The sequence below is a fragment of the Oncorhynchus kisutch genome, linkage group LG14 (genome assembly GCF_002021735.2).
Source record: "Oncorhynchus kisutch isolate 150728-3 linkage group LG14, Okis_V2, whole genome shotgun sequence".
Classification (NCBI taxonomy): Eukaryota; Metazoa; Chordata; class Actinopteri; order Salmoniformes; family Salmonidae; genus Oncorhynchus; species Oncorhynchus kisutch.
In genome coordinates this window covers 30,652,130-30,672,385 of record NC_034187.2, presented here as the reverse complement: position 1 = coordinate 30,672,385, position 20,256 = coordinate 30,652,130, and the positions used below count along the sequence as shown (strand labels likewise).

The 20,256-nt window shown below is 42.1% G+C and overlaps 1 protein-coding gene across 1 annotated transcript; it reads right to left on the bottom strand.

The window, feature by feature from the left end:
• Positions 1-9,710: 9,710 nt before the first annotated feature.
• Positions 9,711-11,608, bottom strand: LOC109903172 (uncharacterized). The gene has a single exon (XM_020499817.2). The coding sequence runs from the start codon at positions 11,107-11,109 to the stop codon at positions 10,447-10,449; it is 663 nt and encodes a 220-aa protein (XP_020355406.1). The 5' UTR covers positions 11,110-11,608; the 3' UTR covers positions 9,711-10,446.
• Between the last annotated feature and the right edge of the window lie 8,648 nt (positions 11,609-20,256).

The following is a 20,256-nucleotide window of genomic DNA, read 5'->3' as shown; positions in this document are numbered from 1 at the left end:
TCTGAAACAGCTCTTTGTTCCAACTGCTTAAAAACGGACTTTGAACCATGATTTTTAGAACCAATCTCCCAATGTCAAGCCCAAAAAGTAGGCTACCATTATATCAGATCGGGAAATTCGGATTCAAATATATTTTTACCTGGCCAAATTTATTAGATTAATATTGGTTTAAGCACTGCAAAAAATGAGTGTGGGCCTGAATGTATGCATAGTTTTGGTATAGTAGCAGTATGCAAATCAGGAAGCCAAACGTCTCAATGCAATTCGGTTCCCGATATTCACCAAAAAGTTAACGACCCATCACTACAATCAAACTAGTAAGGGCAATGATCACAAGTCAGCCATAACATGGCTAATAGGCTAGCGTATCTATTTATGTAACTATTTATTTAGCTAACTAAAAACACTGAGCCAAATGAGCTAGCTGCTGGGAGGATGTCATGTCATTGGATGAGTTTCCCCTCATATCGTTTTTCGTTTGCAACAGCTAGAGATGAATTTGGTTAGTTAGCAGGAGACGTGAATCGCTTGGCTAGCTAGCTGAACTTGAACGACCGTTACACAGTTAGCATGCAGATCTCTTTAGTTGTCAATCAAATGCATTTGGCATCAATCAAATGGGCGGGCAGGCAGTTCCCATTCAGTTGTCAAAACGTAGGTTGGGACAAGCATGCATTGGCAGGCAAGCTGCAGAAAGGTTAGCAGGCTACTTATTCTCCATCGTTTCAGTGCAATTTTGAGGGCAAACTACAAGCTGAAAAAGTTTGAGAGGGTTTATCTATTCTTTGAAATAATCTAGCTATGGCTAACATTAGTTGTTGATTTTAGGGAGGGATAATCTACCTGTTCTTGGTTGTTTGATCAATAGGACTGTACATTTCCCAAATGTAAGACGACTCCCGTGGTGTTTGCATATTTGCAGAAATCCATTTTCAGGTGTATTTTTTTGGCTAATGGTTTAAAGTCACGCTGTTGCTACTGCCTGTAAACACAGTCCAGTTCAAAGTGAAAGATGGCAGGCCCATGTGGCAAATGGCTTATTTGCATATATGCCTACTGTGTAGAGTCTGGTCTGTGTAGAATCCGGTTTAGGACAGGACTGACCCTTTTTTTTAATGAGGTTTTATTTACTGCGGTGTCTATTGTACAAATGCAGGGCCGCTTTCCCCACTATATATTGCTATAGAATTTTCACAAATGACTTGCTCTACATCATTTCCAAACATTCTATGAAAGTGTGAAAGTAGGAAAATAACCATATTTTAGTCAGAAAATGCTGTCAGTTCCACTTTAATAGCACATTTGCTTCCAATAGTTCTTTGAAGATGTCCTGTGCCTAGTTGGTCAAGGTGAGACTAGCATCCACAATGTTCTTTCATTTGAAATGATGCTAGTTGCTCACAGTGGGAAAAGGAAACGATAAATGTTCAAAGTAAGTCATTTTGAGAATTTTGTCTGCTTGAAAATACTTACAAGCACTTTATTCTTTGAGGTATGAGTATTGACACGTCATACATTAGGTAAGTGTGCTATTTGAATGGCTGTCTTTGTTTACATTTGAAGTATTATTTCAAGATACCAGTCCTAATGCTTGTATTAGTTCAGTTCCAATGGATGACTAACCTACATGACCTGAACAGGCCCTGCGTTTAAACTTCACTGCCGTAAGTGATTGTCAATCAAATTACCTGGTGTTGTTGTGTCAATCTTTGCCTTAGCAGTAGGCCTAATTTGAATGATGAAATATAGTTAGCATTATATGCTTATAGTTATACTGTACACTGGCTGTATTTATAGTGCTGTGAAAAAAGTATTTGTCCCCTTGTACTCAGTAACTGGTTGTGCCACCTTTAGTTGCAATGAGCTGCACATATTTTTGTGTCTGAATTTATCAGATCTTCAACCAAAACCTAATATTAAAGGGAACCTGCGTTTACAAATCACAAAAAATATGCAGTATATACTTATCTTATTTATTTAATTAACAAAGTTATGCAACACCCAATGCCCCTGTATGAAAAAATAATTGCCCCCTTATACTCAATAACTGGTTGTGCCACCTTTAGCTGCAATGACTCCAACCAAACGCTTCCTGTAGTTGATCAGTCTCTCACGTCACTGTGGAGGAATTTTGTCCCAGTCTTGCATGCAGAACTGCTTTAACTCCGTGACATTTGTGGGTTTTTAAGCATCAACTGCTTGTTTCAAGTCCTGCCACAACATCTCAAATTGGGATTAGGTCTGGACTTTAACTAGGCCATTCCAGAACTACAAATGTGTTGCTTTCTAGCCAATTTCATGTCAACTTGATTGTGTGTTTTGGATCATTGTTTTGCTGCATGACCCAGCTGCGCTTCAGCTTCAGCTCACAGACGGCTGGCCTGACATTCTCCTGTGGAATATTCTGATACAGAGCAGAATTCATGGTTCCTTCTATTAAGGCAATTCGTGCAGGTCCTGAGGCAGCAAAGCATCCTCAAACCATCACACTACCACCACCATGCTTGACCGTTGGTATGAGGTTCTTACTGTGGAATGCAGTGTTTGGTTTTCACCAGATATAATGGGACCCATGTCATCCAAAAAGTTTACTCAAGTTTGCCAAAAAGCACCTGAAAACACCTGGATGACAATCAAGACTTTTGGAAGTATGTTCTATGGACAGATTATTCAAAAGTATAACTTTTTGCACACTGAGTTACAGCAGTTTTGCATTGAGTGTGCCAAAATTCCTTCACAGCGACGTGAGAGACTGATCAACTACAGGAAACGTTTGGTTGGAGTCATTGCAGCTAAAGGTGGCACAACCAGTTATTGACTATAAGGGGGCAATTACTTTTTCAGACAGGGGCATTGGGTGTTGCATAACTTTGTTTATAAAATAAATAAAATGAGTATGTAATTGTTGTGTTATTTGTTCACTCAGGTTCCATTTATCTAATATTAGGTTTTGGTTGAAGATCTGATAACATTCAGTATCAAAAATGTACAAAAGTAGAGAACATTAAAAAGGGGGCAAATACTTTTCATGGCGCTGTATGTAACTTTTCTTATGATCAGTTAAGTAGAACGTTCAACCATTGCACTTATCTGTTGATATGATCGCTCATTCATTCATACAGTAGTTTACGGCTTGGTTTGGTGAAACCAGTTACATTAAGTAAAAGTCCATTCAAGTGCATTATTTAAGTGTGGGATTACTATGTAATATAAAGTTCAGTATACATTTTCTGCTATTTTCAAATAAAAATCATATTGGCAGAAAAGTTAAAAATATAGCTAAAATGCTAGAAGGTTCCTCATTCGATGATGGTTGTTAATTGTTGCATTGTTTTTCTTTTTTTTTAAATGTAGGAACTATTTCACGTTTAGTTTTGAGTGATGTGGTATTAACGAACGGTCCATGTTGATTTTATTTATTTCTCTCAATTGGATTGTGAAGTACTATTTGCTGGAGTGTAAACTCTTACTTGACGACATTAGCGGATGGAGTGCTTTATTTAAAGTAGGGAAAGGGTCATTAAGTTGCCTTTGTTGTTTTATCATACTTTGATAGACTGACAACAAAATATGACTGAGCGCCTTACCATGTAATAAATAGTAAGTGTGTTAATGAAACACTTTCATTCTTCATTTTAGAGTACATCTTTATGCAATTCAGTGTACAGCACATGTTGGGGAACATGGTATTAAAAGCACATTGCCATAACCAAGTGACAATTTACAGGAGCAAGTTGAGGTTCTTTCGATTGTTATTAAAAGGAGCTGTGGAGGTGAAAAATAAAGAGTGAAATTGAAAGCTAACAGAATGGAATTTTGTTGGGAGAAAACAGAAGTGAACGAATTGATCCTGGGAAAGGGAGAGTTTTTTTGTGCGAAGTAGTGGAATTGACTTCAACCATGTGACTGTAGTGCAAAACGTACTTCTCCTGTTCAGTGCCTGTTCGATTTTAGATAAGGGTTACTGTTTGTTTGTTTGGTAAGTCTATTTATTGCTTGACATTTACGTCATCACCAAGCCTTGCCTAATGACACTTGAACATTTTAGAAATGATTGTCTGCCATATTACTGCTCCTTTCAACATTAATGTGCATCACTGTGAGCCCTGTGCTCCATGGACTCACACAGGATGTTTGAATAATTCAAAAAAATGTGTGTCCATTGAGTTTTTTACAGTCAAAATGTCTTCTTTGTTTGTATTAACCTGAGTGCAAATTCTATGATTGTCAAACAGTTGTAAGTTAGCATACAGCACAATTAAAAAAAGTACCCCCTGTTTCAGATTCTGTCTTTCTGTTTCTGTCATGCTTTACACAGAGGTGCACAACTGACTGCACAAAAAAGATGATCTCTTGTCCCCTAACCCTGACCTATAGAAACATCATGAAAACAGAGTGAATGTGAAAAGTATTTTTCCTATGTAATATACAAAACATTAAGAAAACCTTCCCTTTCCATGACATAGACTGTCCTGGTGAAAGCTATGATCCCTTATTGATGTCACTTGTTAAATCCACTTCAATCATTGTAGATGAAAGGATAGCAGACAGGTTAAAGAACGATTTTTTTTAAGCCTTGGGACAATTGAGACATTGATAGTGTATGTGTGCCATTGTGGGTGAAATGGGCAAGAACATATTTAAGTGCCTTTAAACGGGGGTATGATAGTCGGTGCCAGGCGCATTGGTTTGTGTCAAGAACTGCATCGCTGCTGAGTTTTTCACACTCAACAGTTTCCCGTGTGTCTCAAGAATGGTCCACCAGCCAAAGGACATCCAGCCATCTTGACACAACTGTGGGAAGAATTGGAGTCAACATGGGCCTGCATCCATGTGGAATGCTTTCTAAGGGGTGCAACTCAACATTAGGAAGGTGTTCCTAATGTTTGGTATACTCAGTGTACACTACAATATGTCATGTTTTTATATACACATCTAATTCACTTCTTATATTCATTTTGAGCACTGATAAGCAACACCAGTACATTTCCCAAGAGAGGTTTCTGATGATTCACATACATGCATGGGAAAGTTGGCTGCTAATATGTATCTATGTAAAATACTTAACCACCACTGATAGCATGCCAACTTTAGAAAAATGATGATTCTGTGTCCCATAAGAGATTGAATAATGTAATATGACACGATAGCAGCACATGCATACCCTTTATTTTGATTACATTTGACTGAACTTACAGTAAAAAACAAATGGTGTTTCAGAATGGGAGACTGTGACAGTATGGTGTTTCAGAATGGGAGACTGTGACAGTATGGTGTTTCAGCATGGGAGACTGTGACAGTATGGTGTTTCAGAATGGGAGACTGTGACAGTATGGTGTTTCAGAATGGGAGACTGTGACAGTATGGTGTTTCAGAATGGGAGACTGTGACAGTATGGTGTTTCAGAATGGGAGACTGTGACAGTATGGTGTTTCAGAATGGGAGACTGTGACAGTATGGTGTTTCAGAATGGGAGACTGTGACAGTATGGTGTTTCAGAATGGGAGACTGTGACAGTATGGTGTTTCAGAATGGGAGACTGTGACAGTATGGTGTTTCAGCATGGGAGACTGTGACAGTATGGTGTTTCAGAATGGGAGACTGTGACAGTATGGTGTTTCAGAATGGGAGACTGTGACAGTATGGTGTTGCCTGTGTTAAGCTGCCTCCATGTGGGAGTCATTTTTGATTAATTTCAAATGAGCTCTCCATGGGACTGTTGTGTTGGAGACCATTCCCTCCATCTCCTCGGGTGAGAATCCTCCAAGGTGTTACTCTTTTAATTACCTTCTCCACAGGCGTTCTCTAGGGCCACCTTCTACCATTAAACCCCTGGGTCCTGTGACCTCGGCATAGTGCTTTGTTGCTCCTTGTTTTTCAGTTGAGTCTGCATCAGCCCTTACATTCATGTTTCATTGCCTGTTGTTTTCTTGCAGGTAGTAATAGGCTCTCCTCTGTCCCTTTTTAAAACACATCTGGTTCTCATTTCATGGCCATGGGGGAACAGTCTCTAGGCTTTCATTACATTACTTACATTTTGTTTATCTCACTGAACCACCAGATGTAACTATTCATCTGCAGTTTGATTACATTTAGCATGATCTCCCTCCCCAGTTCTCCCAGTGGTGACTAATAGATGTTGAGGGGTGTGATGCAACTCAATGCTTTAACAGTGGGAGTACAGGTAGCTCTGGAAATTGAAGAGGGCTGTGGGATTATGTCACCAGTATTCATACACAGTGGGATAAGATTTGAAATGCAGAAGGTATTCTGTCATAAAGGAGGTGACAGCAGCTCAGCTGTAAGTCTAAAGCACTGTAACGTTTGGAGGCAGAAAGGCTCTGAGCGGGAAACCAAGCCTGTCACCAAGGGCATTCACATGTTTCAGTCCTGACTCCTGCATTCTCACCCGGGGCTGGTATTAAAGCCTCACAAGGTGTCTCCTTCAGACATGCTCTGTCAAAGCCAATTCCTTATCGGAACCAGGCTCAGAGACGCTTGCAGCCCTCAGTGTCGGGGTGAGGAAAGTAAGCTCCTAATGCTACGCTCTGGATATGCAACCCTCTTTCTCTCAAGTGCGTGAGAGTGTCTCTGAGGCGCCATGACATTTTACATATATGGCTGCGTTTGGACAGGTGGTCTTTGGCAGGTCTCTTCCCCAACTGAGCGTGTGTGTCATCCCTCTGCCTCTATATGGCCCAGGCTGTACCAACCAACCACGCCTCAGCAGCTGGAGTTATCTGAGCGTGTTCTGCTCTTCTTTTCCTCACACCTCGCAAACAAGGCTGTCAATGTACAGCTTGCCTTATTGATTTTAACCATGGGGTCATGTCTCCACTGTTGGTGTCATAAAACAGCTCCAGCAGACAGCCTGGCAGACCACTATATGGATTGTTACTGTGATGTGTTGTATGAAATAGATCTATTGCTCTCACTGAAGTCGTACCGATTCCACGGGTTAAAGAGGTCAGTCAATCTGAAGGTCCAGGCAGCCCCCAGTAGCCTTCTATGTAACACAAAATGGTGGGTGTCAGTAACAAACATTTTTTTTCCCTGTCCACTGTTGTTCTGAACAGAATATGGATGAGCCAAGATGAATCTTTCCTATTGGGAACCGCAGCTAAACTGGCTGGAGACCAGCACTTCCGTTGTTCCCTATAATGCATTTTCTTTTGAAAAAGCAGCATAGGGTCTTGGCAGGTGTCGTTTGAGATGTTCAATAGACAGCCTGGTTCTGCAAAGCATAGGGTGAGAACTCAGCATTTAGGTCACCATCTGCTTATTGCATTATGTCATGACTCTGCACCTGTGCCCCATGTTGTCATGGTGAAATCATGCACACCTTCATGGTAAAAGGGCCCTGAGAACAGAGGGCTTAATTCAGTTGAACTTACATTTACACAGTAGCTATTTTTCTTAGGGTCAAATAAATCCCAGCATGGTTTGGGACACTGTATAAACCTCTTGCACTGCACCATATGTTATCTTACGTTAGAGTGACTGCTACACCATGGGTCTATCAATAGTTTGAGTAATAATGCACGGGCCCATAATTCTTCCCTGACGTTAATTGAAGAGCCTATTATGATCTTGCTTTATATTGCTCTCCTGTGTTGCAAACCCTCATTAATTATTCACAAGTATTGTGATAGTGTCTTGTTCAGACAATGCGGTTCTAAAATGCCTTTGTTTTAAAGGTTTCTCCTGGGTGGCATTTTGGCACATTGAAATAATGCTTGGTGTCACTGCAGTACATGCTGAGACTGATAAACAGAAGAAGTTCTGCGAAATCCAAAGTTAGGCTGTGCTATTGCTCTGATAACAAACACTGTCATCAGTATCAACAGTAATTCATCCTCTATAGCTGGCATTAAGCTGTGTAGCCTAACAACCAATGGTAACTCTCAACACCCCGGGACCCAAGACGTTTCCTGCTCAGCATTGCATTGCCCCGGTAGTGGTAGCTGTGACTGAGCTCAATATACTGTAACATCTAATCGTGCTGCAGCTGTAAGATTGAGAAAAACATTGTTTTTTTAACACATACCTTAAAAAAGAGGACAACAGGACAGCTTTTATATTCTGCTAGATTGTCTGACTCAGGTGTGATTTTTTTTGAGAGGTGTGGTGATGACTAGGGCCAGGTCACATGGTCAGGAAAAACAGAGCAGTGATGAAAGAGCAGCAACCAAAGAATTTGTCATTTAATAGGATCTTTGTTGCAGCAACCGCCATCTCCTACGGAGTACTCCATCCTGTAAACATTCTCCCGGGTGACTGGGAGGTCAAAAGTTAACTAGCCCCTCCCCGTCCTTGTCACGGACATATTGTAGGGCCTATAGGGAAACTACTGTAGGGATATCCAGTGTGTTCTGTGCACAATTCTGTTCAAAGTACCCTGATACTGCCTGCTCTTTTACAATAGGTGTCGTCATGACAGGGTTGCAGTGCAGCACTACTCAACTGAGGCTTACATTTCACTGTGATGCTCGCCACCAGCAACAAAACCTCTCCACCACTCAGTGAAAAAAAGAAGCCTTTCAAAGAGCGGTAGCTGGAAATAGTACCGGCCAGTATTGTGTAATGCATTCCTTCTTCCTTTCTGCACCGTAACTACCGAGCGCTCAATCGATACACCTCCCTCACATGCCGTTCAGTGTGTTCAGTTCAAGTAGATACATACAGGCTTGTTGTTTTTCCCCTCTCCAGAGTTCACCAGAAGTGAGTCAGAAGCAGGAAGGAGAGAGAGAGAGATCTGACTATAAGATGTGGCAGACTGATAAACAATGGGCCATTATTTTGTATTTTTATACCTCTGTTCACGTACTGTGGCATGCCTGCTGCAAAACTCAGATTTAATGACAGGCTCACATGAAGACATTGACAGTAAACTGACTGTCCTTTGAGCTGTCGGACTAATAATTGGCCGGAATATTACTGCTTCTCTGTTCAACTGGGTAGCTGATAAAGAGTGAACTATGTCAACAATAATCCCGTAGACTGGATAGAGATATAATATACCTGATAATCGAATGTATCATATTTTACCAGAGGATAATTAGACTAGGCGATTTGAAAACAGCTTCTATCAAACTCCAAAACATCAACACTTGACATTATTTTCCATGTACGATTTCAGATCACTCAAAATAATAGAATGTTTAATGTTAAATGGGTTATTATTAAGTTGCTTTGCATCTGCGTTGCATGTAAAAAAACAACAACATCTAATCGAAGAAACATTTTATAGGACGTTTATTTTCCTTGTGATTTAGACCTAAGTGACATAGTCTCAATAAAAAGTATCTAATTAGACTAGAAGTTAGATCAAGGCCAAAGGATGTACACTATCTGCCCTATATACATGACCAAATACACAATACATTTACATGGTTATATGCACATATACCTGAGCTTAACTCAATAATACAGATTCCTATATACCAGGAATCCAGATGTATCCGTGAAAGGAAATATAGAGGACACAATGCTTTTTAAATGCATTCCTGTTGTTCAATAGCTCGGCCAATCAATGGCAATAATAAATGGCTATGCTATTGAATAAAATTGGAGGCCCATAGTTTATGCGTAATTTACATATCCTACAAACCACAGGCATATCTCCTGTACCAGTTAATAAAGCTAGAATCGTTAGGTGCTAAATTGTTTGACTTATTAAGGATATATAACCATTGATTCTCGAAGAACTGAACTTCTAAATGCCTCAGGAGCTTAGAGTTCAACTGTCGTACCCCATCAGAACCCAACATATAAGCTTGTTTTACCCCAATGTTTGTAAACAATGTAAATAGTAACAAACACTGTATAGCCTCAAAACATGGTTAAACTAGATTTTTTTTAAATATAATGAATGGCCAGTCCTTGCACCCATGCCTCTGTCTATAACTTTGAGAATAGTTACATTTCTCCAGGCCCATCCCTTAGCGTTTTACCAAAACAGAGGTGGGATGCCGCTTTGTTATTGTTTCAAGTAAGGATTCTAGCTTTAAATACAGGTGTATGTCTTGTCCTTGTCCATAATATGGATATAAATAAATGACCTTGGTGGAAATGTCCAAAGGAAAGATGACGTAGGCCTACATCAATTAATGCATAGCCTAAAGTAGCCTAACAGAAAACGCATAGTGTTTTAGGGAAAAACAATATTCCTTTGAAGCAGTTTGTCTATAATTGTCAGTCATACTCATTCAGATTATTGGTATATCACATATCAATAAAATACGTGCATGAAGCCTGTGCAATTCTCGCAGCATCCCCTGTTCTTCGACATCTGTTCCACGAAGACGCCTGTCTGCAGGCAATTGTATCCGACCGCAGCATAAGTCTGTCAAACACTGGTTAGATCACTGTTTAAAGGCCTGGCCAGTCTCCTTTGTGCAATCCCTGTTGGCTCGTGGCGGAGGTGCGCAGCTGAGCCTTTGAGGTTTAAGGAGCAGCATCTGCAGCTGCTTGATCCGCACTGCCAGTAGCTGGTCGGTCCGCATCCTTCTCCCCTCTCTCATGCATGGGGTTGTGTGCTCCAGTGCGCAACGGACCCCGATTGTCCCCAGTGAGCTGAGACGGTTGACTGTCTCTCCCCACAGTGTTTGGTCTATCCGCAGTTTGTGCGGCTGTGTGTCTTTGAGTAGACTCGTAGAGCCGTTTCGGTTGCGAGTGAGCACTTTCTGATGAAATACCGTCGGAGATGATGGCCGGGCTCTTGCTTCTGCCCTCCCAGTTAAATGCCTTGGTCTGAGGCTTTGCGCTTAACCTGGTGTCATTGACAGATAAAAGCTCTGTCTGTGTAGAGTTAGTGTCTAAGACGTTGATGTTTGTGGAGCTGTTTGTTGAGATGTTAGAGGAGGCTGTGACCTCCTCTGGCACCACCGGCTTTCCCGCTGGAGAGGATGCGCTCGTTGGCTTCCATATCAAGCTGTAGTAAATGGCTAGAATGATGGCTGCTAAGGACACAGACAATACATATGCGAAGACAGTGGCTAGTCTCACCCACTTTTTGTTCGTCTTCGCAGCCATCTTAGCCTTTTTGTCCCCCGTATAGGTGGCAGGTTTGCCCCTCTCCGTGTTGGGCATAAAGTCCCGCTCTCTCATATTGCCCCGATTTTTCCCTCGATGCTCTACCACCCCGTCCGTCTTGAAGGTTTATTGTTATCCACAATACAAAAGAACACAGGAACCTATCCGGTCGAGAGAAGACGTAGAACCACAGCCTTACTGTGGACCGTCCGCGCTCTTTGACTGTCTATTTTATTTCTAAATATATTTGGGGTTCATTCATTTCATCCTAGAAGGCACTGCGGTTTGTCTCAGAAACCCAGTGCAGCATTGCGTTTCATCATGGACATCACGGATGAGGCAAGCAGCTCAGGGGCTCTTGTGATTTACAGCATCCGCCAGCAGAATCCCAGACAACCAATGTTTATTCCAACAATATTTCCTAAGGAATCAGCAATATAGCGAATCAGCAGTAAAGGATTCGATGTAATTTATTAAAACGATTAAGTGAGACCAAACGGCAGGCCTACACAACTGTCTGTACGGTTGCCTACAACAAACGAAGTGAATGGCTCAGCTAAAAATACTTAAGGGTGTGTGTGGGGGGGGGGGGGGGGGGGGGTGAAGGTTCTTAAAGTGCCAGCAGCTATGCAGCGGGCTGGATTAACTAATGAAACGTCACCAAACGCACAGCTCATCCCAAAACTACTTGAGTAAATACATATATTTATGCGCATGGTTTAACTGTCCAGAGCGAGTGCCTATGTTTACATATTGACATCAACGTGGAACTGATGACTAGGAATTTATAGTTTGTGATGATCTAGAGACCACTACTGAAGGCTCAAATTGACACATTTAGCAGTCCCAACGCTTGCTGCAGGATTTCAACCCATTATGATTTCAGTACCTTGGACAGTGGCCAGTAGCTGATAATTACGCGACAGTCCTACAAGTGCATATGGCAACAATTGATCCTAAATTGGCAGAGCAGTCGGACATTGCGTGAAAAGTATTTCATATAGCATATGTGAATTAAATACAAACCTTTTATTTAAACATCATTGATTTACGGATTGAGTCAATAGCTTGAAAGGTCAGCTGTTTAAACAAATATGTTAGCTTCTGCGAATCATGGCAGCTCATGGGATCATCTGGGATTATTTGACTCATACTTACTGTATATGTTCTTAGATTAACAAACAGGTTCACATATCTTCTGAGAATGCCATTTCTAAATAATGTCTTAAGAGTAAGAATGTAGGTTCATCTCAGACCTCTGGGAGCCCATCAAATCATTGAGTGCACACGAGCGTGTGTGCCGTTTGCGTGCGCGTGTTCATATGGGATAGCCAGTGGTATTCAAACTTTTTCAGCGAGGACCCCATTTTTTCCTCCAGAACTTCTGGCGACCCCATTTCCCCCCCAAGAATTTCATGCTGACCCCACCCTTCCCCAAATCTAATGACACAACCATAAAATCGTAAAATTTGGATTTTTACATGAACAAATAACCACAATGAAAAGAAACCAATATATACATTTACTCAATACATTTTTATTTGTCAAATGATCTGTTTCAAAAACGTTGTGTGTTGTCCCATACAATAATCTGTACTGGTAATTTAATAATGATTTTTATTGCTATTTTGGGGGGGCTACCCCACTACAGTTCCCCCGCAACCCCACTATGGGTCGCGACCCTGACTGTCAATACCACTGCTCTTCTTGGCTGTAGTTCATCTGTGCCCAGCGTGTGGTCAGGAAACACATTACACACGTTCTCACCCAGCTAGCACAGTGGATCTTGGCCGATTCCGGCTGAGAGTCGGGGCACTCCGCTGAGAGTCAGACTTGACCGACGTCATGTGGCCCGAGTCTGGGCCGTATTAGGCAGTATTACTTTTGGCTAGGATGCAGGTATTGAGTTCGGGACGATTCCGGTGACAGTTATCTGGCCCAAATGTATTACTTGGGTCTCGGGCCGATTGGGGATACTCTCTGGCAGATGATTACACTGGCTGCTTAATATAATTCACTTTTCATTTTTATTTATTTTTCCATATTTTCTCATTGTTTCTGTGATCAAAAAATACAATTAACATTTCAATGACATTCTTTACGAGTCATTAAAGACTTTGTGAATGGAGCCTCCGGAGTGGCACAGCGGCGCAGCTGACACGATCACCAGGTGTAGAGTGTTTCCTCCGACAAAACATTTTTTTTGTTGGTAGATGCGTATAATTTGTATGCATAAAATGTATTATATTAATATTTACAATGACTAAACCGGGTAATTGTGTATACATGTATTTACATTTGCATCAGGCCGATTCTGGAAACCGATTCTGTCCCGATTCAATCAGTTCCAGCCCCCGGAAGAGGGCCGCTTCTGGGCCGATTCCTCATTGCTAGCTGGGCAGGTGACTGGGGGCTTGACTGACTTATTTGCCTGCCAGATTTAGATGAAGAGTGAGAAATATGAGTGATCAAAAACAGTTTTTCCATTTGATCCTGTTCCATCCATTGATAGGCTACATTACATTTGTATTTTGAATTTATTATGGATCCCCAGTAGCAGCTACTCTTTCTGTGGTCTGGCAAAATTAAGGCAGACATTACAATACATTCATAACAGATTTCACAACACACTAAATGTATGCCCTCAGGCCCCTACTCCACTACCACATATCTGCAAAACAAAATCCATGTGTACGTGTGTGTATAGTGTGTATGTTATCATGGTTGTATCCGTCTGCGCTTATGTTTGTGTTGCTTCACAGTCCTCGCTGTTCCATAAGGTATTTGTATCAGTTGTTTTTATCTGATTCTACTGCTTGCATCAGTTAGTCATTTGGTATTTGGTATTTTATTAGGATCCCCATTAGCTGTTGCAAAAAGCAGCAGGTACTCTTCCAGGGGTCCACACAAAACATGAAACATGACATAATACAGAACATCAATAGACAAGAACAGCTCAAGGACAGAACTACATACATTTTTTTTAAAGGCACATGTAGCCTACATATCAATGCATACACACAAACTATCTAGGTCAAATAGGGGAGAGGCGTTGTGCCGTGAGGTGTTGCTTTATCTGTTTTTTGAAACCAGGTTTGCTGTTTATTTGAGCAATATGAGATGGAAGGAAGTGCAATAAGGGCTCTATATAATACTGTATGCTTTCTTGAATTTGTTCTGGATTTGGGGACTGTGAAAAGACCCCTGGTGGCATGTCTTTTGGGGTATGTGTGTGTGTCAGAGCTGTGTGTAAGTTGACTATGCAAACAATTTGGAATTTCCAACACAATGTTTCTTATAAAAATAAGTGATGCAGTCAGTCTCTCCTCAACTCTTAGCCAAAATGTGCCACTCTGTTCTGGGCCAGCTGCATCTTAATTAGGTCTTTCCTTGCAGCACTGGACCACACAACTGGACAATAATAAATATTAGACTAAACTAGATTCTACAGAACTTGCTTTATTACGGACAGACCTCTCTTTATTACGGACAGACCTCTCCCCATCTTTACTTCCATTGAATCTATATGTTTTGGCCATGACAGTTTATAATCTAAGGTAACGACAAGTAATTTATTCTCCTCAATTTGTTCAACAGCCACACCATTCATTATCTGATTCACCTGAGGTCTAGAACTTAAGGAATGATTTGTACCAAATACAATGCTCTTAGTTTCAGAGATGTTCTGAACCTGTTTATTACTGGCCACCCATTCCAAAACAGACTGCAACTCTTTGTTAAGGATTTCAGTGACATCATTAGCTGTGGTTGCTGATGGGTATATGGTTGAATTATTAGCATACATGGACACACATGCTTTGTTTAATGCCAGCAGCAGGTCATTGGTAAAAATAGAAAGAGAGGGCCTAGAGAGCTGCCCTGCGGTACACCACACTTGACATGTTTGACATTAGAGAAGCTTCCATTAAAGAAAACCATTTGAGTTATATTAGTTCTATTAGATTGATAGCTCTGAAAAGCTATAACACATGTTTTTTCAACAACAGGTTATGTTCAGTCATGGCTCTACGTAGTACTGTGCACCTACCATATTCTGTTCTGGACTTGGGGACTGTTAAGAGACCTCTGATGGCATGTGTTGTGGGGTATGCATGGGTGTCTGAGCTGTGTGCTAGTCATTTAAACAGACAGCTCGGTGCTTTCAACATGTCGTTACCTCTCACAACTACAAGTAGTGATGAAGTCAATCTCTCCTCAACTTTGAGCCAGGAGAGATTGACATGCATATTATTAATGTTTACTCTCTGTGTGCATCCAAGGGCCAGCCGTGCTGCCCTCTTCTGAGCAAATTGTAACGCTCGTCGGAAGAAGTGGACCAAGGTGCAGCGTGGTAAGTGTTCATACTTTATTTCAACTGAACACGAAACAAAAAGAACGTCACGTTCTGAAGGCTACACAGAGCTAACAAAAACCAACATCCCACAACCTCAGGTGGCAAAACAGGTTGCCTAAGTATGATTCCCAATCAGAGACAACGATAGACAGCTGTACCTGATTGAGAACCATACCCGGCCAAAACATAGAAACACAAAACCTAGAAATAAAGAACATAGAATGCCCACCCAAATCACACCCTGACCAAACCAAAATAGAGACATAAAAAGCTCTGAGGTCAGGGCGTGACACAAATTGCAAAATATTTTCCCCTCTTTGTGGCACCTGACCACACGACTGAACGGTAGTCCAGGTGCAACAAAACTATAGGCTGTAGGACCTGCCTTGTTGATAGTGCTGTTAAGAAGGTAGAGCAGCGCTTCATTATGGACAGACTTCTCCCCATCTTAGCTAATGTTGTATCAATATGTGTTGACCATGACAGTTTACAATCCAGGGTTACTCCAAGCAGTTTAGTCACCTCAAGTTGCTCAATTTCCACATTATGTATTACAACATTTGGTTGAGGTTTAGGGTTTAGTGAATGATTTGTCCCAATCACAATGCTTTTAGTTTTTTTTATATTTAGAACTGATTTATTCCTTGACACCCATTCTGAAACTAACTGCAGCTCTCTGTTTCAGTCGCTGTAGTAGCTGATGTGTATAGGGGCGGCCTGTAACCTAGTGGGCAGCAGGTAGCTTAGTGGTTAGAGCGTTGGACCAGTAACCGAAAGGTTGCTAGATCGAATCCCTGAGCTAACAAGGTAAAAATCTGTTGTTCTGCCCCTGAACAAGGCAGTTAACACACTGTAAATAAGAATTTGTTATTATCTGACTTGCCTAGTTAAATAAAGGTAAAAATAGTGTTGAGTCATCCGCATGCATAGACACACTAACTTTACTCAAAGCCAGTGGCTTGTCGTTAGTAAAGAAAAGAGTAAGGGACAGCTGTCCTGGGGAATTCCTGATTCTACCTGGATTATGTTGGAGAAGCTTCCATTAAAAGAACACCCTCTGTGTTCTATTAGACAGGTAACTCTTTGTCCGTAATATAGCAGGAGGTGTAAAGCCGTAACACATATCACATTTTTCCAGCAGCAGACTATCGATCGATAATGTCAAAAGCAGCACTTAAGTCTAAAAAAACAGCCTCCACAATCTTTTTATCATCAATTTCTCTCTCAATCCTTAGTCATTTGTGTAAGTGCTGTGCTTGTTGAATGTCCTTCCATATGAGTGTGCTGAAAGTGTGTTGTCAATTTGTTTACTGTAAAAAAGCATTGTATCTGGTCAAACACAATTTTTTCCAAAACTTTACTAAAGGTTGGTAACAGGCTGATTGATCGGCTATTTGAGCCAGTAAAGATTTGGCTTTAATATTCCTAGATAGTGGAATGACTTTTGATTCCCTCCAGGCCTGAGGGCACACACTTTCTAGTAGGCTTACATTTAAGATATGGCAAATAGGAATGGCGATATCGTCTGCTATTATCCTCTGTAATTTTCCATCTGTCACGCCCTGACCTTAGAGAGCGGTTTTATTTCTCTATTTGGTAATGTCAGGGTGTGATGTGGGGTGGGCATTCTATGTTTTGTTTTCTATGTTTCTTTATTTCTATGTTTTGGCCGGGTATGGTTCTCAATCAGGGATAGCTGTCTATCGTGATCTCTGATTGGGAATCATACTTAGGTTTCCCTTTTTCCCTCCTTTCAGTGTGGGTAGTTATCTTTGTTAGTGGCACTATAGCCCTGTAAGCTTCACGGTTGTTTCTTCGGTTCTTGTTTTGTTGGCAACATTCTAAATAAAAAGGAAAATGTACGCTCACCACGCTGCACCTTGGTCCACTACCTTCGACAGCCGTTACAGAACTACCCACCACCAAAGGACCAACCAGCGTGGCCAGGAGGAGCACGGATCCTGGGCCCGGGAGAAGAGAGAATGGAGGACATATTGGACATGGGAGGAGGTTATGGCAGGGGACATGACCCTGGCATGGAAACAGGCTGAAGTAGCGAGGGAGGAATGACTTCGCTACCAGGAGTCACGGCAACAGAGCAGGCACGAGAGGCAGCCCCCACATTATTTTTTTGGGGGTGGCACATGGGGAGTCTGGCTGAGTCAGGTTGGAGACCTGAGCCAATTCCCCGTGCTTACCGTGGCGAGCGTCGTACTGGTCAGGCACCGTGTTATGCAGTGGAGTGCACGGTGTCTCCAGTGCGCGTTCATAGCCCGGTGCGCTACCTTCTCTACGGCCCAGGATATCCTGCGCCGGCTCTGTGCACTGTGTCTCCGGTGCATCTGCACAGTCTAGTGCGTCCTATGCCTGCGTCCCGCACGTGCCGGGCTAAAGTAACCATCCAGCCAGGACTGGTTGTGCAGGCTCTACACTCGAGACCTCCAGTGCGCCTCCACAGCCTACTGTATCCTGTGCCCACCCCCAGAACCGGGCCTCCTGTATGTCTTCCCAGCCTGGTGAACCTGGTGAGTCCTGAAGTGATGATCCATGGCATGAAGCCTCCAGTGATGATCCATGGCAAGAAGCCTCCTGTAATGATCCATGGCACGAAGCCTCCAGTGATGATCCATGGCAAGACGCCTCCAGTGATGATCCATGGCACGAAGCCTCCAGTGATGATCCATGGCAAGAAGCCTCCAGTGATGATCCATGGCATGAAGCTTCCAGTGATGATCCATGGCACAAAGCCTCCAGTGATGATCCATGGCACGAAGCCTCCAGTGATGATCCATGGCACGAAGCCTCCAGTGATGATCCATGGCAAGAAGCCTCCAGTGATGATCCATGGCATGAAGCTTCCAGTGATGATCCATGGCACAAAGCCTCCAGTGATGATCCATGGCACGAAGCCTCCAGTGATGATCCATCCATTGCATGAAGCCTCCAGTGATGATCCATGGCACGAAGCCTCCAGTGATGATCCATGGCACGAAGCCTCCAGTGATGATCCATGGCACGAAGCCTCCAGTGAGGAGTCATGGCACGAAGCCTCCAACGACGGCCTCCAGTTCGGAGCCCCCAGCGACGGCGCCCAGTCCGGGGCCCCCAGCGACGGCGCCCAGTCTGGGGCCCGCTGCGAGGGTCCCCACACCAGAGGCGCCACCAAAGTGGGGTGAGCCAGAGGAGGAGCGGGGTCTACGTCCCACACCAGAGCCGCCACCACGGATAGTTGCTCACCCGGACCCTCCCTTATAGGTTCAGGTTTTGCGTCCGGAGTCCGCACCTTTGGATGGAGGGGTTACTGTCACGCCCTGACCTTAGAGACCCGTTTTATTTCTCTATTTGGTTAGGTGTGATGTGGGGTGGGCATTCTGTTTGGTTTTCCCTCCTTTCAGTGTGGGTAGTTATCTTTGTTAGTGACACTATAGCCCTGTAAACTTCATGGTTGTTTCTTCGTTTCTTGTTTTGTTGGCGACATTTTAAATAAAAAATAAAATTTAAGCTCACCACAATGCACCATGGTCCACTTCTATCGACGGCGGTGACACCATTCAAATTGTCAGATCCCTGTGGCTCGTCATTGTTGATAGACAACAATACTTTTTTCACCTCTAAAGTACAATTCTTGTCTTTCAAAATTTGGTCAGCTATACTTGGATGTTTTGTGTCAGTGTTTGTGGCTGGCATGTCATGCCTAAGTTTGCTAATTTGCCAATGAAAAAATCATTAAAGTAGTTGGCAATATCAGTCGGTTTTGTAATGAATGAGCCATCTGATTCAATAAATGATGGCACAGAGTTGGCCTTTTTTCCCAAAATGTAATTTAAGGTGCTCCAAAGCTTTCTTTATGTAATTTATCTTTGTTTCATAGTATTGTTTCTTCTTTTTATTCATTTTAGTCACATCATTTCTCAATTTGCAGTATGTTTGCCAATCGGTTGTGCAGCCAGACTTATTTGCCATTCCTTTTGCCTCATCCCTCTCAACCATACAATTTTGAAATTCCTCATCAATCCACAGGGATTTAACAGTTTTCAGTTATTTTCTTAATGGGTGCATGCTTGTTAGTAACTGGGATAAGCAATTTCCTAAATGTGTGAAGTGCAGTGTCTGGTTGCGCCTCATTACACACCACAAATATTCTTTACATCATCAACATATGAATCACTATAAAACTTATTCTATGACTTCTTAAACACTATATTAGGCCCAGCCTTAGGAACTTTCCTAGATATGGCTACTATATTATGATCACTACATCCTGTGGATTTGGATAATGCTTTACAGCAGATTTCTGCAGCATTAGTAAAGATGTGGTCAATAAATGTTGATGATTTAATTCCTGTGCTCTTTGTAAATACCCTGGTAGGTTGACTGATAACCTGAACCAGGTTGCAGGCACTGGTTACAGTTTGTAGCTTTTTCTTGAGTGGGCAGCTTGATGAAAGCCAGTCAATATTTAAATCACCCAGAAAATATACCTCTCTGTTGATATCACATACATTATCAAGCATTTCACACATGTTATCTAGATACTGACTGTTAACACTTGGTGGTCTGTAGCAGCTTCCCACAAGAACGGGTGTTTAGGTGAGGCATATGAACCTGTAGTCATATTACATCAACAGTATTTAACATGAGATCCTCTCTAATCTTGACAGGAATGTGGTTCTGAATATAAACAGCAACACCTCCACCACTAGCATTTGTGTCTTTTCTGTAAATGTTATAACCTTGTATTGCTACCACTGTATCATCAAATGTATTGTCTAAGTGAGTTTCAGAGATAGTCAGAATATGAATGTCCTTTGTTACTGGCAAGTTATTAATTGCATGAACCTTCTTTGTTAAGCTACATATGTTAACGT